The sequence below is a fragment of the Patiria miniata genome, unplaced genomic scaffold (genome assembly GCF_015706575.1).
Source record: "Patiria miniata isolate m_02_andy unplaced genomic scaffold, ASM1570657v1 HiC_scaffold_22, whole genome shotgun sequence".
Taxonomy (NCBI): Eukaryota; Metazoa; Echinodermata; class Asteroidea; order Valvatida; family Asterinidae; genus Patiria; species Patiria miniata.
The window spans coordinates 1690957-1716885 of NW_024037061.1; the positions used below are offsets into that span (position 1 = coordinate 1690957).

Genomic DNA, 25929 nt, shown 5'->3' on the forward strand with positions numbered 1-25929 from the left:
TTTGACAGAACAGGTCACATATAGTGAAGCAAGTCCTAAATGTTGAATTGAGTCTTTTTTTCATACACACAGTGGGTAGGTGGAAGAGAAAGGACGAATAGACCTAATTTTGTGAGTAGGAAAGCCATGACTGTGGGTTGAATTCAACATTTCAGAAGAAGAAGTGCCCAACCCGAGCCACGTTTGGTTTGAAAACATGAAGTGAAGGAAATCCGAAATCTTGAATTGAGTCATTTTTCATGCATACAGTGGCTAGATGCAAGAGAAAGGACGAATAGACCTAATGTTGTGACATCACATTTTGAGTGGCATTAAGACCATGCCTGCACACAAAATGTGAACAAATGTATATTGCTTTGCACTTACTGAGGCTCTACACAATTTAAAGAAAATTCATCAGTAAGATTTGAGGTTTTGTGTGGTGGAGATACTAAATAATGAAAGGTTTGCGGAAACACCATGTGCAAATAATTTCTCAACTAAGAGAATGGTTCTGAAAAGAACCAGAGGTATAAACTCGATGTTTCGGTCAGTATGCTCTGACCGTCTTCAGGAGAGTGTGATCAGGAGACACTCTCCTGAAGACGGTCAGAGCATACTGACCGAAACGTTGAGTTTATACCTCTGGCTCTTTTCAGAACCATTCTCTTAGTTGAGAAATTATTCTCACATGGTGTTTCCACAAACCTTTCATTATTAAGAAAATTCATATAAATCTTTTTGTATCCCTCACAGAGGAAGCTGGAAGCAGTTCAGGCAAACAGAGTCCTACCATGAGGTGCCAGTGGAGATCCATCGGCGAGAGGATTCAACTCTTGAAAACGCAGCTGCAGCACTCCGAAAACGCCCTGGCCTTCTCCTTTGTAGAGGTAAAGTTAGACCCTTACCAGTACTCCACTGAATACCTTTGTTTACCCAGGATAAAAACAGTATTTCATAATGTGAATAATTGTTATTACTTGTATCCCAAATTGAGATTGACTCGGTCACAATTCAATCGCAAGTCACAAATGCATGCTGATGTGCGCGTTGAGCATTGCGCGTAGCGCGTATTGTTCCCAAGACCCAGTAGCTACAGACTTGGGTTCAAACATTTCGTGAAGGGGTGGTTTGGAAGGGAGAAATACATTGCCCACCAATGTTGTATTCAAATAGAAGTTCATTTTAACTGTAAATCAAATGACAAGGATCTATATGTCAGTTATATAAAACAAATATTGATTGGCTTTAAAAAGTCCAGATTTTACCTTGCGATAATATTCCTCCCATTCCACTCTGAGCCACTCAATATTTGTATATTGACTCGCAAAGGGTTCAGGTTTTCTAAACTTGCTGATCAGTCAAATTCTCCGTACATTAACAGGGCACCCTGGTGCAAGCTGTCCGTAACGGCGACTGGGTTCTTCTGGACGAGATCAACCTAGCCACCGCAGAGACTCTAGAATGCTTGAGTGGTCTTCTGGAAAGCACCGAGGGAACGGTTACCCTGTTAGAGCGAGGGTGAGTCATTTTACGTGACCTGGGTAGCTTATAAAAATTACAAAACATATACCGTCCTCAACTAAGAGTGATAGGTTCCTAGAAAGGTTTCCAGCAAAATGCGCAGAAATTGAAACTATTTTTTGAACCTCTCTTTTCTTGATGGTGAGTTTTTACATATGTGGGAGTCTGTTCCAGAAATTTATTTTCATATTTGAAACAGGATTTGAAATTTAAGACTTATGAATTATTACAAGTTAATTGTATGTAATCACACTCATTTTTGTTCAGCCTCAAACACAGCTTTTTCTTGAGAGTTGTATAGACATTTTGATGGAAGTTTGCTGTGTTATTTTTGGGTCCACCAAAATATTACTTTGTTTTTTTGAGTAATACGATATCGCATCCTGTTGGTTGCAGTGACTCGGAGCCCATCGTTCGTCACAAGGATTTCAGGCTGTTTGCCTGTATGAACCCGGCGACCGATGTCGGCAAGAAAGAACTACCCCCTGGCATCCGAAACAGGTAATGTACATGAAGCTGATAAAGTAAAACAAAATAGTAATAATGCGTCGCCGCACCACTTTTGGGGCAAGCTCCGTACCAGAAACCGAAGACTTTTTTTTTTGAATTTAAGCCCAATTCTTGTTTCCATTTCCGCGAAGCAAAGCTTTGAGTCAAAATATGTGCTTTCGGTAACTCCTTATCCTGAGAAAACGTAATGCCATTTTCCTCCTTTTACAGATTCACAGAATTCTTTGTCGATGAGCTAGAAGAGACTCAAGACTTGAAGATCCTGGTCAGTAACTACCTGCGAGGCCTGGCGCTACCACCAGACAAACTGGACGGAATCGTACAGTGAGTAGGATCAGACATTTCTCCATGAGAAACAAAACGAAGGTCAAATGGTTTTGACAGAGTCAAAGTTGAAAACTTCTTACTTTCATACATTTTTCTGTTATCGTTCCAGGTTTTATTTGGCTGTTCGTAAGGAAGCTGAAATGAAACTTGCAGATGGGACCGGACACCGACCTCACTACAGGTACAAATGAAACCTTGTTACAATATTTCAAAAAGATCAGTACCTATTATTTATTATTTTGTACATTTTAGTTTATCACATGTTGAAGTTTATTCTCAAAAAAAAAATTGTATAAAAGTGCATGCAAAGTTTAGAATAGTAAGTGCCTAAAACTGCCAATTTCCTGAAGTTTATTTTTGTTCAATATTGGGTATTGCCCTACACGTATTTTATAAACACTGTGTTCTCTGTGTTGTCCGGAGTGATTGTGAGAAAAATTCGCAATCTACTCGGATGGGACTCGAACCCAAGACCTCCTGCTTTCTAGTGCAGACCTCTCCGCACCCCACCACCGAGCTTGCCGGGGTCAGATGGTTCGAGTCCATCCAAGTAGTTTGGACATTTTTCTCTAGGGACAAGACTGAGTATACGGTGTGTATAAAAATACGTTGGCGAAGGCCAAAATCCAATATTACATCACCCCGATGCAAATTCCGTCTTATGAATACTGTGAATAATGATCAGTGTTTCAATTATGCGTAGTGCAGTAGCTACTACAATTGTTCATGCAAAATATCTGGAATTCTGTAAGAGGCTTTACCATTTTATTGTTTCTGGTTTAATAATTTTAATGATACTTGATTTTTTGCAGCTTGCGTACTTTGTGCAGGGCGTTGCGCTATGCCTCCACCAACCCCTGCGGAAGTGTCATGAGGTCATTATATGAGGTTAGAACGATTACTGAAATTTTAATCCCAGCTAAGCAATTATTTGTTAAAATTATTTTCTTTCATTGTGTTGAATTTACAACATCTGGCCCTCTTAATTTTTTACAAGTTTGATATCCTCAAATTATAAAAGCAAAGAAATGAAGTCCCTGGCTTCCAACGTTTCTTCTCCGAATTTGCCTATTAAATGTATTGACCCATATTTACACTTATGAATGTGTTGGACTTTTGTTAATTTTTGAAAGTTATTTTCAAATATACTACAACGGGAAACTGACTAGGTGCATTATAATAATTTTAAACTTGAACAAACAGATTGAATGGAGTGGGGTTTGAACCTGCGACCTCCGGATTGCCGTTCCCAATTTTGTCAATGTTTAAGGGCCAAAAACCATAAAACCCTCAACAAAGACATTGACAGAATGGGAACCACCAGCGCTGGGCTGGAGAGCTCAGTTGGTAGAGCATCAGAGGTTGCAGGTCCAATCCCACTCCAGTCAATTTCGTTGTTTAACTTTTAAATGGTTGAAGCTGTCTATTCCAACCCCAAAAATCCTCAGAGCTTCTGTTTGAGCTTCCTGACCCAGCTGGACCGCGCCTCCCACCCATTGGTCGAGCAGCTGGTCTGCAAGAAGCTGATTGGCCGAGCCAACATGAAAGGCGTCCTGGGCCACCCGATTCCGCCGCCCGCTGCGGGGAGCTACGTCAAGATGGAGGGGTACTGGATCGCGACGGGGGAACGTGAGCCCGAGAAGCAGAAAGGATACGTCATGACGCCCTCCGTGAAAGCCAATCTCCGAGACCTGGCGAGGATTGTGTCAGCAGGGTGAGTAACCAACTAGAAATCTGGAAACTTAGGGCTTCTGAATCTACGCTTTTGTGGTTACGGCTTTGGGCTTTCCCATTGACACACTGCAGAGAGTAGTCGTAGCCATCTGTAGCCAGAAATACCTGTTTTGACACAGCCTCTATCTCTGTATACAGAGCGGCACCAAAAAAAAGGGAACGGCATACTTCAACGACCTTGAGACTCAAACCACATATATCAGTGGATGGAGAATCCTTTTTATCTGTATCTGTATCCATGAACAATGTTTTCAATATTTCCTAAAATGTTTGCCATTTGAGATACAATTTCCATTATTTGACACCAGGCATATTTTAAATATCCTCCAAAATCTCAGTTTTCTCTAGTTGGCACTCAGCTTTTGCTGCCCCTATCTCAAAGATTGTATTTATTAAATTATTCCATCTCCCCTCCCCCGTAGTTCATTCCCAGTCCTACTCCAGGGCGAAACCTCCGTCGGAAAAACCAGTCTGATCCACTACCTCGCCATGGCGACCGGCAACCACTGCGTCAGAGTAAACAACCACGAACACACGGACCTGCAGGAGTACGTGGGCTTCTACGCGGCCGACGAAATGGGGAAACTGGTCTTCAAGGAAGGTAGGCCTTGTAGTTTATAATTTTCTGCTTACCAATTGTGCTTACGGAGCCAGTGCAAACAATGTCCCTGAGACAGTTCGGTTTTTTTGTACTTAGCAAAATTGCAGGATCAACATCTCACAGATTATAAGTTCAGCTCGTGGGAAGTATTCAACATGGTGTTTTTTTTCCCGTCTAACCAGCAAAGTTCCGGGTCAAAAATACTCATATTATTGATTTAAGATTTGAGCTTTGCGTGGTGGAGTATCAGTATCGTTTCGGTTTGCGGTAACTCCATGTGGTAATAACTACTGTCGCTCAGTAGATATTTAGTTCTGATAAGAACTTGTCCTGCTTACCATCAACCTTCGCTAAGAAGTTTCTAGTTCTGATAATAACAGCCCTGCTTAGTTCTAAAAGAATATTATTAATTGTTCAGTAATTTGAGGGTGAATGAATCGACGTCTATCAATTTTTAAATTTTTTTTTATTTCATAGGGGTGTTGGTTGATGCTATGAGAAAAGGGCATTGGATCATCCTAGACGAGCTCAATCTTGCACCGAGCGATGTTCTTGAGGCACTAAACAGGGTAAGTCTCAAACTTATTTATTTTAGCATCGTGTTTAATGGGGACAAGGACCGGAAATCTGGCAACCGGTTACCCACCCTCCTGCAGTAGGTAGTCAACATCCATGCCATCACCACTGACGAATTCTTCAAGCGAGGCTGCTGAGGGAATACTTTGTTTTATATTTTTGGCGTTGGACTGACTCTCCATGCCCGCTCAACAGCTGCTGATATGCAACTAAAGCTAAACTTGAATGAATGAATGAATCAATCAATCAAAAGCAGAGTCCGTCAAAGTCATAACAAGTAACCATAAGGCATCATAAGTCAATCACAACTCGAGTCACAAGTCAATCACAAGTCATCCAAACTCGGAGAGATATGAAAAAGGGAATTATGTTTCTATTGCAGTTACTAGACGACAACCGGGAGCTGTACATTCCGGAGACCCAGGAGATGATCTCGGCCCATCCACGGTTCATGCTGTTTGCCACCCAGAATCCACCAGGACAGTACGGAGGAAGAAAGGTAGAATATACAAAGGAATATGAACAGAACAGATTTTACAAATTGAAACTTTCAATCAGATTTCATCAAGGGATCAGTCTTTTCGGGTCTGTAAGCAAGATAAGTGACTACTTTCAATTAAGTGTACAGTGCTGTGACTTTGAATAGCACTTTACTTTCATCACGCCTTAGAAAGCATTCTGCGTTATCACAACTATGAAAAATTGCTTTCAGATTGTGTGATTATTAGTTAATAAACTGTATACTTCCCAGGGTGCAGATAAAAAAGGGGTTTAATGATCATCAACTTTGCTGCGTTGATGATATTTACATGCGTAAGATGCACTGCAAAGTGACATATCTGGTACGCCCAATTCACAACAATGTGGTTTTAAAGCAGTTATACCACTCTGTCGCTATCCAACTCTGTTGGTTCTTGGTATGACTGACAATTCATGTCTCAAGAAAATGCTGGACCCGAAGGGTGACCGACTGACTGAGTCCCCGAGCAGAATTAATCTTGTCCTAATCTGAAAAAGTTTTGGGTCCAACTGGATTAGGCTAGCCTAGACTACAGACGGCTGAAAGAAGACTTGGCATTTGTCTTCTCAGGTGTTGTCCAGGGCCTTCAGGAATCGTTTCGTGGAGCTTCACTTTGACGAGATTCCCAGCAAGGAGCTGGAGACCATTCTGCATCAGCGCTGTGCCATCCCTCTCTCCTACTGCAAGAAGATGGTCGCTGTCATGCTGGACCTTCAGGTAGGCAAGTCCCCCCATTTTTGGAGCGGATAAAACTTTGTTCAGTTTGCTGTTCACTCAACCGGCCAGTTATAATCTATTGACCCTGTCGTATGCATAATGGCATTGTACTCAGTAGGTTTTAACACAAATGTGTTCTTTACACAGACTCGACGCAAGGGCTCAGGAGTGTTTTCCGGCAAGCAGGGTTTCATCACACTACGGGACTTGTTCCGCTGGGCTGAGCGCTACCGGCGGGCCAGCCAGGGACAGGGAACACTGTACGACTGGGACCAACACATAGCTGATGATGGTATAGTGAATGCTTCGTAACTTGTGACTCATGATCAGAGGGTCAGGCGTTCATATATTTGGAGTCCTCGGGCAAGCCAGTTTACCCTAATTGTCCCTTTCATGGATATAAATGAGTACCAATTACACATAGCTGATGATGGCATAGTGAATGCTTCGTAACTTGTGACTCATGATCAGAGGGTCAGGGGCTCGAATCCAGCTGCTGGTGGGATGTTGTGTCCTCGGGCAAGCCAGTTTACCACTACTTTCCCCTCTCAGGGATCTAAATGAGTACCAACATTAGCTGGGGGGGGGGGGTTAATGTGGGATAGACATCCCAAACGGGAATATAAAGTTATGTCATACCATGGATACCAGAGATAAATATTTTGTAAAAGTGCAGTATCCTATCTCCGACCATACATCATCAAAATTCCTAAAGTGCCTTCAGCAACAAAGTAAAGAAACTTTGTGAAATATAGTGTGTATAAAAAAAAATGATACATTCTAGAGAAAAAAATATTAAAACACTAGCTCCTATTTTGCTTAATAATAACTTATATACGCTTAAAGAGTGATTATTTCTCAACACAATGCTGTTTTTCCTATCTCATTTGGACATATACATTTAGAGATATAGACAGTTACTTGAAAGGGATGATATGGCAATGTGGTCCAATTTGCAGCAAAGTGGATAAAAGGAGATTTACATGCCAGCAATCTCTCTGTTGGCCAACTTACCTACTGTTCTTTGCCAATCAATATTTAGTCGAGCGTCATCTGTCACGCGTTTAACTGCACATAAACATGAAATCTGTTTTGGTTTCCTATGTAGCCTGGTTGTCATTTTAAAAATTCCCGACAAATGGCATTCAAAATTTTCTTCTTCATTGTCTGAGAAGTAACTTTAGTAATTTGTAAAGTTTGTTACGGATACCCGATCCCATAATCTGGAACTGATTCCTGTCATCAGCGGTCCAGTACTCTGGCACCCGGTTCAGATGGACACCCTTATTTTTATTTGGTCAAAACATCATGGGTTGGGACTTGCTGAATCAGTCTTTTCTGAATCAGTCAGAGTCTTTTCTTTGCTCTCTCAGGATACCTGTTATTAGCCGGGCGCGTCCGCCGCCCGAAGGAACAATCTCTCATCAAGGAGGTCCTAGAGAAGCACATCCGCTGCAAGATTGACCCTGCCCGTCTCTTCAGCCTGTCCCCGGACACCTCTCCCATCACCAGAGGGATCCTGGAGAGGGTCCTGGGAGGGGAAACACCCGAGGGCTTCGGTCACGTGGTCTGGACATTTGGGATGAGGCGGCTGGCCGTGCTGGTGGGGCAGGCGCTGAAGTTCCAGGAACCGGTACTGTTGGTTGGTGAAACCGGGTGAGTTAAATTTAGCGTGCTATCACGTTCAGCCTAATCTTGCCAGACGAAACTTACTGCATCAGGTGGAAAAGTCTGGTGCACTTTGATGCATTCAGCTATCAACACCAGTGCATAAACGGCTGCTTCTGAGACAATGAGAGCTAGTCCCATAGAACAATGCCACAGTTGTATCCTGCTGCGTGCGGTGACCACAGACTCTGAGGCAGTTTGGCCTTGAGACTTTTGACCTGATGGGTCTTGCTGTACTGGGCAGGCTTGTCATTAAGTGTTGCATGTTGCTGTGTTTGGTCGGGTTTCGAGCCAAAATACCCGGGAGGGTTAGTGTTAAGGATGATGTTGTAATCAAATTGATCGAACGTCAAATCACAAGTCAAGACACAATTAACAGAGGATAATCATTGACTAAGGCATACCTTTGTTACAATTATTTAAAAAAAATAAGAGACAATTTAAGTTCATTTACTCATTGTGGAACAAAAAGGAGGTTAATCTAGAAATCTGTCGGTTTTGTAAGTTCAAGTACAAAAACATTTTGCAAGGGGCTCACTCCACATTCTATGTGTTTGATGCTTGGAAAAAATATGGAACTGTATTCGTCAACCAGAGTCGCCCAAACTTTAGGGTGTCATGGGTGGTGCAGTGCGTAAAGTGCTCGCCTGTCACCACTGTGGCCCTGGTTCGATTCCCGGCTCGGGTCATATGTGAGTCAAGTTGTTCTGGAATTCTCTCCTGTGCCACAAGGTTTTTTTTCTGGTCCTCCAGTTTTCCTCTGTCTGCAAAAAAATCACCACTTTCGATCTCTGGCTGTTCTTCGTGGTAAGACATGGGTTGTATGGCGGTAGCCTAAGGCGCCTTTACATGCCTTCAGCTCAACCATGTTGTAGCCGCGTCCTTCGCACTTCAGCTTCTGCTGCGAGTGAGGATGATTAGCCCCCAAATTATATTTTAGTGATTTTTATCAACAGATGTGGCAAGACCACCATTTGTCAGTTGCATGCCGCCTTGGCCAATCAGAAGCTGTACACTGTCAACTGCCACCTGCACACCGAGACGTCCGACTTCCTGGGGGGTCTACGACCGGTACGCCAACACAGTAGTGACAAGGTATAAAAGGTTGCTTAGGTTTCAAGGTTCATAAGCTGTGGATATTGTAAACATATTTTTCTTATTCCGGCTTTAAACTGGCCTTCTAGAGTAACCCCGAGCAAATTATTCTGAAACTTTGAATTAAGTCCAGGAAAAGTTTGATGGTTAAAGGCATATAGGATCATTTGCTTTTCATGCAAGTGTTGTTTTGAATAATAACACCACTCAAAATCTGAAGAAAAATGTTCAAAACTTAACCCGTTGAAGTTTCAGCTCAGTGGATATTACACTTTTCAAGAAAACTGAAAAAAAAATGCACAACCTTTTGATCACAGAACATGAATTCGTCAATAGCACTCTGTATTTCAAAAATCAGTCGATTGACTGATTGTTAGAAATCACCTACATTTCTTGATTTCTTCTAAATGACAGCATGCCAGACAGAATAATTTCACCGGGTGTTTTGTACTTGTACAATCTTTATTCCAAGTAAGCTGTTTGATAATAATATACTGTTCAGATAAATACAGATGATTCTGTATCCCTTTTAATACAGGATGAAGACAAACAGAAACTCTTTGAGTGGTGCGACGGCCCGTTAGTCCTGGCCATGCGCGAGGACGCGGCATTCCTCATCGACGAGATCTCGCTAGCCGACGACTCGGTCCTCGAGCGACTCAACAGCGTGCTGGAGCCCGAGCGCACGCTGCTACTCGCCGAGCGGGGAAGCGGTGAGAGCACGGCTGACGACATTGACGTGATTGTTGCAGGGGAGCAGTTTTTCGTTGTCGCCACCATGAATCCTGGAGGAGACTTTGGAAAGAAGGAGGTTAGTAGGCTTCCGAAAAGTTGATGTAATTTTTTTCAAGAATTTGATAAAAATGAAGTGTGCATCGTGGAAAAGGAGAAAAAATGGAAAATGATGAGTATAAATTTCAAATTGTTTATATTCTGGAGAAATTTTATCGGGCAATGAAACTAAAGTAATGTTTTGTATTGGTCTTAAGAAATTAACAAATTGTCCAAGTTAGAATTTCAAGTTTTTGGCTTTGAAACACATAAACCTTCAGCTGTTTTAAGTTTTAATCTTCTCAAGTAAGTGTAAAGCTAAAAATGGGTATTGTTTTTTTTTTTAAAGTAAAGCTAAAAATCAGTATTGTTTTAAAAACAAGTGACAAATTTGAAAATTTTGACAAATTGATTGCTTCAATTTTTTTTGTTATTTAAAAAATCTGTGTTTTCAGTCTCTCTGATTTTATATTGTTTTGTGAAATTTTTGTTGAGAAAAGCATTTTCACCAAAAAAAATGGCATCCATGCTTTCATTATTAGTACAGTATCAGTTTGACCCAATGCAAAGTTATGTAAAATTATTCAACATTAATATTCATGAACCACAGACAAATATATCTGAGTGATTATGAATATTCATGAGTGGGTTATAAATATCTATAAATCAAAAACAATGCTCATGATCGAAGAAGAAATAGATGTTTATGATTAATGAAATGTCATCCACTGTTTCATCATTAACTTTTATGAATATTTATGAATTATGAATATTTATGAATTATGAATATTTATGAATTATGAATATTTATGAATTATGAATTTTTATGAATTGTGAATATTTATGAATTATAAATATTTATGAATTATGAATATTTATGAATTATGAATATTTATGAATTATGATTATTTATGAATTATGAATATTTATGAATTGTGAATATTTGTGAATTATGAATATTTATGAATTATGAATATTTATGAATTATGAATATTTACGATATCAATACTTTTTTTATAAATGTTTTTTGTTAGTTGTCCCCTGCACTTCGTAACCGCTTCACCGAGATCTGGTGTCCCCAGTCCAACGATCGTCAGGATCTGGTACACATCATTGAGCACAACTTGGCGGAGGGGGTGTGGCTATGTAACCAGGAGGATGGCTCCAGTGGGGTGGGGAACGCTATCATGGAGTTTGTCAGTTGGTTTCAGAACAGTGAAGCGGGCAAAAGGTGTGTTTTCATATTTATTCGGCGAAGCACGTATTTATTCCCTTATTATCAAAGGGAATGTACAACATTTTCTGTTGCTGCTATTTTCAGAAATAAATGGATTTGGAGGATTAGTATGTTATAGCAAATATTGTTACACTGACTTGTTTCATGTTTTGGGTTCGTAGATGCTGGAAAAACCAAGAAAACCAATCATATTCTTGTAGTCTGGTTCCCTGACCCCACTTAAGATGAAACAGAGCAATTTATAGACTTTGGGGAATTGTAAGATCAGAGAATCAGTCTAGTAGGCTTGTAGCCTTCACAGGTGTGTAATCAATTGCAAAGAAAATGCAGACGAACTAAATATGAAAAATTAGGAGCACTTTTTGAAAAAAGCCAGTTTTCTCCAACGCTGGTCAGCCGACCAGCGTTGGAAAAATACAGTTTTTCTTGAAAATGTCAGCACACCAGGAGCCACAACTTTACAGGTTGCTTTAGACTGTCATTCCCTAACAATCCAGTAAGGTATTTCGTGATAATTTGATCATTTCGTATTTTGATGTTTGCAAATGTTGTATCTTCCCTTTAAGCATGTTTCTTTGGTGATAAACAGCTGTAAATTGAGTGCACATTTAAAAAAAAAAAAAACCTCGAGTTCCTTACCTCGACATTTAATTGCTTCAAACCAGCACATTCTTATTTTTCTGTACACGTGAAATCCTGTTAAAGGGAAAATACAACATTTGCAAACATCGAAAAATAAAACTACCAAGTTGTTACGAAATACCTTACTAGGATGTTGGTAAATGACAGTCTTAAGCATTCTGTAAAATTATGGCACCTGGTGTGAAGTCATTTTCAAGAAAATGGTATTTTTGAGTACATTTCCAACGGTGGTCGGCCTACCACTGTTGGAAAACCTAACTATTTTTCAACTACTGCTCCAAATTTACCATTTTTTCAGTCCAAATTTTGTTTGCTATTGGTTACATGTTCATGAACGGGTGCAGGCCAGCTAAACTGGTTCCCTTATACCTTCCAAACTTCCGGCATCTATAAATTGATCCATTTTATCTTTAGTGGAGTCAGGGAACCAGACTACTTGAACATTTTTGGTTTTCCTTGGTTTTTCCATCATTTTCTAACACAAAACTTCAACCATGTCAGTGTAACAATATTTGATCTATTATACTAACCCCCCAAATAGTTCATTTCTGAAAATTACAGCGAAAGCCAATAATGTACATTCCCTTTAACTGGTCGTAGGGTGAATGGCCTTATCGATAATTATTAATATTGTTTGCCATGTGTACCTAGATGCACGGTCAGCATTCGGGACATTCTGTCCTGGGTCAACTTCATCAACACGTGCTGCGATGCTTCAACCTCAAAACAACAGCAGACGCAAAGTACAACAGAATGTCTGGACACTGCGCTGGCCTACGTTCATGGAGCATGCATGGTGTTTTTAGACGGCCTCGGTTCAGGTGAAAATTACCTTTGGAATTTCTTATACTATCTACTATGAGTACGAAAAATTTTGAGAACTTTTAACGAACTCTCTCGTGGTCGATATTTTTTAATGGAGTCGATGATTGAGTCAGTTATGCACATAAATTACAACAAATAGAGAATTCATTTTCGTTTATGGAAAATTCATTTACAAAAAAAACAAAACAAATAGAGAGCTGTCATCAACAATTATAAATCGTAATGATGTTTTGAAGATGAATAAAACAAATGATGCAAAATTCTAACCAACATCTTCACATGCATGATTTGTACTGTTTACACGGGAGGTTTTAATTTTCCAAACCAGATGAACTTAAGCGTCTAGTGAAGTTTATGGGTTTAAACCTGATACATATCAATATTGCAAAGAGTTTTTATAACCCTTTGTAGCTGAAGTAAAGTGTGAAAATTCCCGAAATTGTTCGATAGATTCTACAAAAATGCCATTGGTCTCCTAATTTTAGCAAACTGCCAACATAAAAGTCTCAATTGGTAGAGTGCAGATATGCTACTTCAGTGGTTGCAGGTCCTAATCCTGTTCGCGTCATTTCAGTGTTCAACATAATACTTTATTCAAGTCATATATTGCCAAAATAAAGTTCACTGGGTTCAACGTGTGGCCTGTTCCAAATTGGATTGTCAGTTGTTAAAGCCAGAGTCCATCATTTGCAGCTATCCAGAAAGTAACTGGCGTAATTATTGTTGAGAAAACATACTTGGTTGAAAGATAGTAAGGGGACTAAACTCCCTGTGAAATTATTCTTTCTGGCAAGCTGTCATTTTGAAGAAATCGAAGAAGCACCGTAGGAAATTCAAATTAGTAGTTTGTTTTGTTATTCGGGGTTGTGCACGCAAGCATTGGCATGATGCACACGCGCACGCAGTTGCTGTAATTTGTCGGATCAGTGCGCAACATCGCGTAGCTGCAATCGGCTCAGTGAGAACGTGTCTCAGACGCTGAATTCAGGCCCAATTCAAAACATGATTCAGCAACTTTTGATTTGAAATCGAGATCCTAGAATGTTGTTTTTCTCGAAATATACAGCTGAAGTTGAGCTGAAACTTCATCAGGTTAGTTGTTCAGCACCCTTCTTTAGATCTCGAGCACTTTTGTTGCCTCAAACGCACAAAATGCACAAATTACAAATGATGGACTATACCTTTAATAACAAGCGAAATTCTGACATCTCATTTTCTATACATTTATTCATTCCTCAACAAAATTGTACACAGGGAGTACAAGCAACACTTCCCTGACCCCGCACCAGGCCAGGCACCTCAGCCTGAACTTCCTCCGGGACCAGGTCTGGCGGCTGGTGGGCCAAGACGTTGACCTGACCTCGCTGATGGTGACCTCAGAGGTCAAGGGGTCAGAGGGCGTGAAAGTGGTCGATTCCAAGGATGGGCTGTTTGGGATTGAACCTTTTTACATCCCAAGAGGTAAGACAAGTATCAGTAGTTATTTCTCTGTTATTTTTAGGGGTCATTTTTACAAGTCTGTGGATTTCAAGGGATTTTCCAACACAACCCCTTTATTTCTGGCGTTGGTTTTGTGTTCAGCTCCAGAATATTTCAATGACAGGATCTTATTCTAACATTTTGCCTTTAAATGTCAGAATTTGATGTTCATGTGGCAGACATTGGACCCTAAACAAGGGAAATAACTCTTTGTATGAATCCTAATTATCGACCAAAGTGACCTCGGATATAAAAGTAAAATAAAATAAAAATGAAATTGAAATCTTATTATTATTTTTTTTTGGTCTTTCAGAAAAGTTCTGCTAGTAGATTCAAATGTCATGCTTTCTAACCTTCACAAGGAATGAGAAAAAGTTAAGGAAAAAATGCCTGCTTTGAAAAGTAAAAAGACGAAGAAAACCCAAGAAGAAATTAGAAGTCGCTGGCGTAGGACTTTTAGGATGAAAATTGCTTTCTAACTGTTGATTCGAAGACATCCAGAAGATTTTTATCATTGTTGCACTTCTTAATCAACAGAGGACAAACAGGGCCTAAAACGAGACAAGGTCTTAATGACATTACGCAAAACCTCATTGTTGTATCCAAAACTTCAAATCCTACTTATTCTATCGCTTTCCTCAGGTCCTTTACAGAGTACTTTAGCCCAAGACCACTACGCCCTGAATGCCCCTACCACAGCCCTGAACGCTCAGCGGGTCCTACGTGCCTTACAGCTCCCTCGAGCCATCCTGCTAGAAGGCTCGCCGGGCGTGGGTAAGACCAGCCTGGTGTCAGCCATTGCCAAGGCCTCGGGGCACGAACTGGTCAGGATTAACCTCTCAGAGCAAACCGTAAGTATGCGCAACAAAATTAGAAAGCGTCAATTCATAAATTTGGGGTCCAAAAGTGTGACCCCTTTTGTGGCCCTGTTACACCACGGATCCTCTACACAAGGATAAACGACTCATCTGAGCTTGTGTACAAAATGTACAGAACGGTTTGTCGACATGCGTGATATGCCACGTCCGCGCATAGAGCAACGCATAGAGCATGTAGAACAAAGTGCGCGCCCGACAGCTAGCTGGTGCCCTAAATTCGACTGTGCAGTCGTGTGTGCGTGGGCGTCTCGCGCACGCATGACGCCCAAGTGCCGTATCACGCATGTAATCAGAAGTTGATCTTAAGTTTTCCATGTTTTATGTATGGCACATATTACCAATTTACTTGGAAAGTGTCTGGTATAAATGAAATTTGCTGTCGTTTTTTTTTTTAATTTTTAGGATGTGACTGACCTGTTTGGCGCTGACCTTCCCGTGGAGGGGGGTGAAGGGGGTCAGTTTGCCTGGAGGGACGGTCCGCTACTGAGGGCCCTCAAGGGCGGCCATTGGATCGTCCTGGATGAGGTATACTGATGTTGTGATATTTTTGCCCTTCATTGTCAATCAGCTTGCAGAAACACTACTTCAAATTAGATGCAGCGGTTCCAATTATCAAATCTTATTAGCCCCATTTCAGGTGATTCACTATGCAGTGCGCCACCAAGAGTTTGCCACGGAGAGTTCATTTTTCCCAGTGCATTGTGGGAGATGTTCGACAAATTCGCAGCATGGGACATTTTAAATTGTTAGTTTTTCTGGTCAGTAGTTTCGTAAGCGTATGATTCGAGTACTATGTTTGCCCTTTTCTTTTCTTTTTATCAATATGGTGTTTTTTGTAAGGCGGCGCTGAACGCTATGCCCCAATCCATAAAATGAACTCTCCATGGCAAACTCTTCTCTGCGCACTGCATTGTGAATCGCCCGAATTGTCTGACAAATATTGGGACTATTTTTTTTTACACTGTTGAATCCTACAGTGCTCAGTGTTGATTAAATTGACCGAAATGATTTTACTGTATGGCTGACAATTTTACTCAAAATGTCAAAGAAAGAAGAAAATTAGTGGTAGTTTTATGAATTAATGAAAAAAAAATGTACCAGCACCATTTTTACAGCTGAAGTTGCAGGTCACACATGATAACTCGGGAAAGAGGAAGCAAATTTGCCAAATATCTTGGTTTTTTTTAAATAATAGCTGAGATTATTCATTTTATTGATAAAATTGAATATTCTTCTTCTTTTTTTGGATAGTTAAACCTTGCCTCTCAATCAGTCTTAGAAGGCCTCAATGCCTGTCTGGACCACAGAGCCGAGGTCTACGTCCCAGAGCTGGGCAAAACCTTCCACATCCAGCACGAGAAGACCCGACTGTTTGCCTGCCAGAACCCGCTGAAGCAAGGCGGGGGACGCAAGGGGCTGCCACGTTCCTTCCTCAACAGATTCACACAGGTAAGTCTTCACATTGGCAGATTTAGCATCTTGTTTTTCCTTGAAAATACTGGCAAAAAAAACAAAATTGTCTTGAAATGTCTTCTTGATCACATGTAAAATCAGGCACGATTTCTGATTAGATTTTGTTTCATGAAGTGAAGAATTTCTTTCTCATAATGTTCAAACAAAGAGAGATCAATTTGGTCTCTCTAAGATGGTCATCTCTGTAGGACAGCTGCAACTGCATATTTTACGCAATCAAGCATGCATTGCCACAGTGTTGAATATGTTCCAATCACGCTCGCTTGTTGCTCAAAATGTGTTCGAAATACGATGCAGCCGATGTGCGTAATGCAAGTTGACGCTCAAAATGCCAATCCACGTGGCTGATCTGTAGGAAATGACGTCATTTGAGAGCGACGTATTGGGTGGATGAAGACTTTTGTTCGTAGCTCAAATCAATGTTTAGATCGTTTTGGGTTTATTATAAGAGGTTTTCAAGATAAGCACAAACAGCAACACTGCATGTCTTTCCAACTTCTACGATTGTCTTGAAATGGCAACTTGCAGATTCCAAATGGTCCCACGCCTGATTCCAAATTAAGCCTGTGAACAAACTGGCTGCATTGTCTTTGCTCTCTTGCACATGAACTTCAAGGAATAAGAACAACGGGTGTCGCCCCACGTTCCCCAATCAGACCAAACTCGGACGCAGTCTTTCCCACCATTTGGTTCCCCTGCCCGCCAGTTCTCATAACCCTCGTCACTCCCGTCATTCCAAACATAGTCTCCGAGCTTTACTCTGTCGTTGTAACCGATCCAAAATACGCCAGGCTCGACTGCGTTAGCGTAGGCGACGGCAAATGTGTTCTCGTCCTCGCTCAATATTGATGCCAAGTGACTTGCACTCCCCGGCGTGGAGTAACGTTGGCAGTAGGCCTCAGCTTCATCGAAGGTCCTCTGTGGAATAACGTAGAGGTAGCAGGTTTCGTTCAAGCCTAGCCATGGCGGAGTACAAACGGCCTTCTTACAAAACCGATCGCCGGACTGCTGACTTACGATCAGCATCACACACAACAGCAACACAATTTTTAGCGGCATGGTTATAAATTGATTCAGTAATGAATTTCTGATTTTTAACGTTTCAAGTTTTTGTCCAAGCGTCCTGTCTCCAAGTGTCCTCATTCAATTTGCCGTTTGCAACGAAACTCACTCGCTGATCGCTTTGTCAGTTGGGGCGACCCTTGTGTAAAAATGCGCTCAACAAAATAGGCTCTGTTTCTAAAGCTGTTTATAGACTTGTGTCATTCATAATTCATTTCTAATTGCTTACAAGGCAATGTGATGAATACTGCATGCATTCTACATGTGAAAACTAGCACCTGTAATTGATATTTTATTGTTGGCCAAATTGATCCCTAACTTTCATGATTATGTAGTCAGCAAACAAACCTGTTTACTCAAATTGTGCCTTCCTCCGGCGCGCTTTATTAAAGGCAAACAGTTTCTTGTCCAATATTGATTACGTTTTGTAACATCAGTCTGTTTGGTTTAGGTCACTTATTGTTTAAACACTCTTGGAAGGATCAAATGCCACCTTGTATATTTTGTTTCAAGTGAAATTTTTAACATGTGAGACATTACCAAGAACGTGTGTAATTGAATGTTACAAATAAAGCAGTTGAATAACATGATTGCCCTCTCTTACAATAATATATCTCGACACCTACTGCAATTATCATAAGAAACAGCTTCGATTTTTTTTTACTTTGTTCAAAATCCTCAACTTTAAGCCTTTGGTCTTTTGTTGTAAACCAGTGTAAATCATTTTGACATGTGTCCTGTGGTTCACCCCAAAGTACAGTGGCAGATATTGAAAGGCTGTGCAAAAAACATTGGAGAATCACTTTTTTCAAATACTGAAGTGAATTGGGGGATCAGATAGACCAAGGGTTAAAATACAGGGCGAGTAAAAAAAAACGAAACCCAAATGTCGGGACTGTTGTTTTATTGAAGTTCTGCATGTAGCACTTTCAAAATCTAGGATATGAAAGCCCAATTCATAAGCTTCTTTTAGTACAAGAATCATTCAAATCACTCATGTACTTTTCAAGTTACGGACTTTTAAACGCAACCACCGTTTTAAGGTTCTGTCCACGGATCACCAAAAGGTGTGCACTTTTTCAGCAAAACGAAAACATTTCGTTTGCACTACACTTTCTGGTTCTAAATGACATCACACTTCGGTACTCCATTAGTAATGACTTTCTCTTACTATTCATTCGTATGTTCTTTCAGGTGTATGTAGAGCCATTGACAGCAGGCGATCTACTCTTCATCGCCCACACTATGTATCCCATGCTGACTACACAGCTCTTGGAGAAGATGGTTGCATTCAACAACCAGGTAAAAGTTTTGATCTTATTTCTTAATATTTTTTTATTTCTTACTTCTTTAGTGTTTATATTTACGGTTATTGTGTGGAAACAGAGTTTAGTGTTATGGTGAGTCAGATGTCTCAAGACTGAAACATTTCTCACAATTTGGTCTTTTTTTTAAAATTAATCAGAGAATACTAATGAAACATCCCTGAAATAACTTAGAGTAAGAAGGCATGTAAATACTTGGTTAAAACGCTCAATTCATAACTCCGAGAAATTTCTGAATATTTCCAGAAATATATTACAGAAAAGAAGATACATTAGAAATTGGTTACCTTGACAGACATAATATTTTACATTTTCTCCCTTCCCCTACTCTTCCCCCACTCTTTTTAAAGCCAGAGTCCATCATTTGCAGCTATCCAAAAAGTAACTGGCGTAATTATTGTTGAAAAACATACTTGGTTGAAAGATAGTAAGGGGACTAAACTCCTTGTGAAATGATTCTTTTTGGCAAGCTGTCATTTTGAAGAAGTCAACGAAAGAAATCAGTGCGCGACATCGCGTACCTGCAATTGGCTAGTGAGAACGTGTCTCGGACGCTGGATTCTAGGCCCAATTCAGAACATGATTCAGCAACTTTTGATATGACATCAAGATCCTATAATGTGGTTTTTCTGGAAAAATACAGATGAAGCTAAGCTGAAACTTCATCAGATTGGTTGTTCAGCATCCTTCTTCAGATATTGAGCACTTTTGTTGCTTCAAACGAACAAAATGCACAGAAGGCAGAAAAGCATGAAAACAAAGCAAAATTTTATTGTGCAATGATGCTATGTCTTCTTCAACAGTTGTACCAGGAGACCATGGTGGAGTACCAGTGGGGTCAGCGCGGTGGTCCGTGGGAGTTTAACCTCCGTGACCTCTTCCGATGGTGTGACCTGATGGTGCACGACCAGCACGGACAGTGGCAACCCGGCCAGCACGTTGGGCTGATCTACAGGGACAGAATGCGCAGCCAGAGGGATAAACAAAAGGTCAGTAATTGAAAGTGACTTCGATCTGATACACCGTGCCCTCTGGAGACGTGCACACAATACAGAACAAAAGATTGTATGCGTCTCCACAGGGCAATTTCTGTAGATGAATACGTCTCCACAAGGTTTTCACAAAATAGATATATGCATTTTACTCAAAAACTAGGAATTTCCAAGGTGGGTTGATTTGTCGCAAATGGAAGAGTTTTAGAAAAGGGATATTAAGTCCGAATTTCAGCCAAGGAAATTAATTCTGGTTAAAATAAGAGCATTTTGAAACTTCACTGTCAGACTCGAAAATTTTACTACACGAGAACAAAGAAATGTCTCCACAAGGATACAAATTTCAGTTTACGTGGTTTCACAAAGGTTTCAACTATATCTCATGTGTACACATATTACACAGCTGGAAAGAGCTAAGACAGACAAATATACACAACTACCTTAGCATTTTACAAATGACTTTATAGATCATGTGCCCTACGATGTCATACCAGCAGGCAATCGCCGTGCAACCTAAACATTTAAGCGTCTTTCACATGTTATTTGACCCACATTAAACTGTATACATGTATTTCAACAATTTTAAAACCATTCATATTTCTAGATATAGACATGCAGTCCAGAAGAGAACCATTTGCTTAAAGTTGGCATCATGTAAGGCCAAAAAAAAAAAATATTCGGTCTCTGGTCAGACCAAAGTTCTGGAATTGCCGCGGCCACGCGGCTTTTTTTTTTTTTTTTTTTTTTTTTTTTTTCTTTTCTTCAAGCTTGGATTGTACAGACAAGGTGGGGTACTATTTTGCTTTTTTGGTGTCCTCATGTACATTGGTGTCCTCCATAATTTGCCTTGGTGCTTTCGTTCATTTGCTTTGGTGCAGTTTCCCATTCCTAGGTGCTCTTTGGTAAAAAAAATTGATGAGGTGCGGAAATAGAGGGCACTGTTGGAGCTACCGCGGAACATTTTTGGGAAAAAAAAAGATCGACGCGCATGATTAAAATCGACGCGCTGACCAGAGACCGACTTTTTTTTTTGGCCTAACCACGACATCCACTTTTGAATAAGGGAAGAATTATGTGCAGCTTTTGAACAAGTACTTTTAAAATTGAAAGCGAGGGCCAATATCAGCGGCCAGGCCCTCATTCTCATTCATAAATACCTTTCGGTCAACAAGTCAAAACAAGTATAAAAACAATTCACAAATTTATAACGATTTTGCTCACAAATTTTCTTCATATTTTCTGAAACACCCCTCTGGTCATGTCCATGGTATGTGCCTCGCGCGCGTAGTACTAAACGTCTCCTTATATGGAAATTGGCGCGAACAGCGCGTACCGCGTGATGTTTCAAACCGAATTTGTTTCAAACCAGAATTTGTTTGTTGTTTATTAGTTTGTTTACTATTGACATTTGCAGGTCCAAGAGCTTTTCAAATCTGTGTTTGGGGATGACTTTGCTGAAGCATACGAGGGCAGCAGACAGGTTCACATAACGCCTGCCTCTATTCAGGTACATGTACAGGAGACTTGTAACATTTGTGTTCTGATGATAATGGTGTAAAGAGGTTCTACCTGAAAATACTTCGTCATTTTGAAAAGTGGAACAAATCAGCATGAAATTCTGTGTGCGCTGTCTCTTCATTGTTGTACGGATATGATCTGTTTTCTCAGAAACGGACTCTCTGGGCAATACGGGCGATTCACAATGCAGTGCGCCACCAAGAGTTTGCCACGGAGAGTCCATTTTTCAAGTTTACGGTCGACAAAACGCGGTCCATTTGAATGAGTGTCAGTACACAACTTGAGCTAATTTTGTTATAGATTGGGGCATAGCGTTCTGCCGGCTCATAAAAAAACACCATATTGATTAAAAGGAAAATATGGCGAACATATATTCGAATCATACACTTATGAAATTACTGACCGGAAAAAAACAAACAATTTCAAATTGCGTGCTGCGAATTTGTCGACCATCTCCCACAATGCACTGGGAAAAATTAACTCTCCGTGGCAAACTCTTGGTGGCGCACTGAATTGTGAATCGCCCGAATTGGTAGCCTTGGTCAGATGAGATTATTATTCAGTACTTGGTCGAGGACGCTCGTGTTTTTACACGGGCAGAGAGCTGGATAGTGTGGCTACATTCTACAACAAGTTTGGAGTCCGTGGACCAAGTAGAAGTGGATATAAATCCAGCAACAAAATAAAGAAAAAGAAGGCCAGTGTGCTCCATTGTCCCAAGATGTATGCCTTGGCCAATCGATTTGCATATTGTAGCTAGTGAGGTAGCCACGCGAGGTCGCTGTTCACACTTTGTACACGGCTATTGTTTATGTACGGACAATATCAACGAATGACTTAACTACAGCTAAGCAGTCTGTTGAATATAGGTTTTGTAAAATATTCTCAAAATATCCTCCCCTGTAAAATGAGGGTTCATTTCATGAAAATGGACTTTCATCAGCGATTTTTGTGACCATTTGAAGGTTCATGGATTTCTTGAACTAACACACCTCTTTAAAAATATACAAAAATTGCCTTTAGAGGTGAAAATATGGGTATGAAACTTTTATAGTTTAGTTGAGACATACTTTCGCAGATTAGCTGAATATTATTTAAAACAAAATCACCTCGATCTCCATTCGCATCTAGTAACGACAGAACATGTCACAGATACAGAACACTACATTAGAGTTCTGTGATTTTTTTCCAGGTGGGTCACTCATTCTTAAGGAGAAACGACCACATCCCAAGCACCCAGCAGAGCCTGAAGATGCCCCTACAGTTGCTGCCTCACTGTCTGGATCCCATGGAGGCACTCATGAAGTGCGTAGAGATGAACTGGATGACAATACTGGTAAGACTGTGAAAATAAAAGATATAAGCAGATGAGTTACACTTTCCTCAGTGTTTTGCCATGTCAATAAAAAAGTTTTCAGGATTATAGTACAAGTTGGACTCTTCTTCGCAGTGTTTGAGACAGAGATACAACCACAAATATTATATTAATTTAACTCAAATTTGCGATATTTCTGTTGATTTTAAAGGGAAGGATATTATTACGTTATATTTTGAAAAGTGTCCAGACGTCTCGTTTTGGCGGAACACATCACTGTTAAAAAACATATAGGTGGTGTTTTTCTGAGGCCTACACGGGAAAAAGACCTGTAAATTTCCTTTCATCAGAAAAAGACTTTCTTCCCACTTTCCATCATGTTTTTGTTTTGCTTAAAACTTATTTCTCTCCCAAAAAAATGTTTTTGTTTTGAAATGACAAAGGAAAGGACACTGTTTTGATGAAAGTTGGAGTTGTGCAAATAGCAAACTGCGTATTCTAAAAATGGTTTTTGTGTCAACATTTTTTGACACCAAATTTTTTGACGCAGTAATTTTTTTTGACAATAGGTTGGTCCAAGTGCCAGTGGCAAGACGTCTCTGGTTCACCTCCTGGGTCACCTGACTGGTCACATGGTGCGAGTGCTGGCCATGAACAGCGCCATGGATACCACTGAGTTGCTAGGAGGTTTTGAGCAGGTAAGCGTCCAGGAAACCATTTTTAATAAGACGGAATTTTTGCGTCGGGGTGATATAAATCAAATAAGGTTTTGCCCTTCACCGACGTTTAAACACTGTATACTCAGTGTGTTACCTCTTGAGTGAAAGTTGGAAAAAATCACTTGGGTGGGACTCGAACCCACGACCTCCTGCTTTCTACTGCAGATGTCTTACCACTCGACCACCGAGCTAACGAGATTGGCTCATCTTATTAATAGTTAAAGCGGTACCCGCTGCTATGTACATCAGATTCGAACCAGCCAACCGATCCCGTTAGCTCGGTGGCCGAGTGGTAAGACATCTGCACTAGAAAGCAGGAGGTCGTGGGTTCGAGTCCCACCCGAGTGATTTTTTTCCAACTTTCACTCGGGAGGTAACACACCGAGTATACAGTGTTTAAACGTCGGTGAAGGGCAAAACCTAATTTGATTTAAATCATTTTGAATCATTAAAAGTGTTAAAGTTTCTTACAGCAGTCAAAAGTGATTTCTGGCAAACACTCTCAGCTCAGATTTTAAGCTTTTAAAATTTCTTTTCACTAACTTCAAACCAACACAAAATCCGGACTAATTTGGGGAAACAAATTTCTGAGCAATCTGTTTTGCTCCTTTTACCAAGGAATAATAGTGTTCCTGTAAGGATCTTCTCAAACAAAAATTGATCATGAAGAATTTATCTGCTGTAAGTTTTATAAAGAGACATCATAGAAATCAAATCTCTTTATTTATTTTTTTTAATTTTTTTATTTTTTTTGATAGGCTGATTTGAACAGGCATTGGGAGCAAGCTCTACAGTCTCTGAGACATGTCGTCATGGCAACAGAGCGGCTCCTCCTATTGGACGAAAGTGAGGAGGTATCCCAGCATGCACCACAACTTCTAGCCAATTGGGCCGGTCTAAACACCATGTGTCAAACAGGTATTGGTTTTAGTCTTTACAAATGTGATATGTTCTGTCAAAATAGACTTTTCTGGGCAGCTAGTTGGAATAGTTTTTAAAATACTGTTGAAATATCGATAATGTTTTTTATAGGGACATCTTCATCAGAATTGACAAAAAGGATGTATATCTTGAACTGATAACTTTCTACAAATCATAAAAGTGTAGCTTGACTCTTAAAACCATATCTGCTTTTTAAATTTTCTCACAGGTTCACAAAGAGAAAGTAGTTCCTCGACCAAGCAATCCATTGAAGGGCTGTCCGAGAGAAAACTGGACATGTTTGAACAAGTGCTCGACCAAGTCCAAAGTGTGGTTCAGAAACACGCATCGGAAACTGACATAAGTAAGAAAATTCTGGAATTACTGGAATTCGCCGAACAAAAAAAAGAGCCATTTTTGCGTTGGTGCCACACTCATGCGCATGCTGATGCACTCTTAAAGGCGGGGCGCACGCGCATCTTTGTAAACCTATTGGTCGAAGGAGCCCGGAGTTCATGCAAAACTACCTGAGCGCGACTCGTGAAAGCCTGGTACCATCTCAGAAAATATCTGTCGCCGAATTACTCTATGTCTTATAGTCATTCCCAATTTTGGAAGGTTTTGGGTGGAGTGGTTTCTGTTTTGGCCTCATTTTCTGGAGGAAGTTTCTTAGTGATGTGTGTTAGAGTCTTTCCATGTTTTTTCCAGGATGCTGTCCATGGGCAGGCCACTTTACCACAATTGAGCTCAGAAAAGTATGCATGGATAAATTTATGTAGCTGATAGGTTCACATTAGAGACTGCCATAACATGTTACTGGTTTCATAGTGTGTCTTACTCTGTAGTCTTTTAAAAAAAATCTTTTTCACATTTAAATCTTTTCACTTTCAAATCTAATTCCCAAATTTCACCTTGACCTAGGAAAAATCTGTCAGCAGACATGTTTAAAAAAAACCTATTATTTTCTATTTCTCATTTGAATTTAGAATTCACACTTCTTGCTCACTTTATTTCCTTTTTCTAGATGAGAAAGTCGGTCATGTGACCAATATGGCCGCCCAGCTGAGAACGAGGCTCGAGAAGGAGGGTCGTACCATTCAGCAGGGCGGGGGTGGCAAGTTTGAGTGGGTGGACGGGCTGCTGGTCCAGGCGTTGAAGAATGGCGACTGGCTGCTCATTGATAATGTCAACTTCTGCAGGTAAATGACTTTGTGGTGATTTAGAATGAGGTTAATTTGTAAATCTCTTCTGACTAAAAGTGGTTTGCTATGCAGCATTTGTACAAGTAGTGTGCCATGGAGACCAGCTCTTCGTCTCACTGGTTAGTTTGGTAGCATGCTACCTCGATGGGGTGGGCCACAGCACCAACTGCTTCCCCCTTCTGAGGTGGACAGGAACAGTAGACCAGCGGAGCGGGAATGGGAAAGTGGAATTGGACTGAGGATCGAACGACTTAAGTGGGCTACTTGGAGCTTTCTTTAAAGGAAACATGCAGTGGAAATTCAGCTCATCTTGTTTTCA

General features: G+C 40.5%; 1 protein-coding gene across 1 annotated transcript in view; it reads left to right on the forward strand.

The window, feature by feature from the left end:
* LOC119730610 (midasin-like) overlaps positions 1-25929 on the forward strand; it is a 55760-nt gene that overhangs the window by 12242 nt on the left and 17589 nt on the right. The window contains exons 14-42 of the mRNA XM_038203598.1: positions 736-869; positions 1364-1500; positions 1900-2004; positions 2224-2337; positions 2450-2521; positions 3153-3228; positions 3789-4054; positions 4497-4675; positions 5153-5244; positions 5634-5750; positions 6342-6488; positions 6636-6780; positions 7862-8144; positions 9113-9251; positions 9790-10062; positions 11057-11253; positions 12553-12722; positions 13981-14187; positions 14848-15056; positions 15486-15608; positions 16335-16532; positions 18813-18920; positions 19747-19932; positions 21350-21442; positions 22646-22789; positions 23338-23466; positions 24246-24405; positions 24638-24772; positions 25433-25607. Of these exons, the coding sequence (XP_038059526.1) occupies positions 736-869; positions 1364-1500; positions 1900-2004; positions 2224-2337; positions 2450-2521; positions 3153-3228; positions 3789-4054; positions 4497-4675; positions 5153-5244; positions 5634-5750; positions 6342-6488; positions 6636-6780; positions 7862-8144; positions 9113-9251; positions 9790-10062; positions 11057-11253; positions 12553-12722; positions 13981-14187; positions 14848-15056; positions 15486-15608; positions 16335-16532; positions 18813-18920; positions 19747-19932; positions 21350-21442; positions 22646-22789; positions 23338-23466; positions 24246-24405; positions 24638-24772; positions 25433-25607 (4513 nt within the window). The remainder of the gene's footprint in view (positions 1-735; positions 870-1363; positions 1501-1899; positions 2005-2223; positions 2338-2449; positions 2522-3152; positions 3229-3788; positions 4055-4496; positions 4676-5152; positions 5245-5633; positions 5751-6341; positions 6489-6635; positions 6781-7861; positions 8145-9112; positions 9252-9789; positions 10063-11056; positions 11254-12552; positions 12723-13980; positions 14188-14847; positions 15057-15485; positions 15609-16334; positions 16533-18812; positions 18921-19746; positions 19933-21349; positions 21443-22645; positions 22790-23337; positions 23467-24245; positions 24406-24637; positions 24773-25432; positions 25608-25929) is intronic.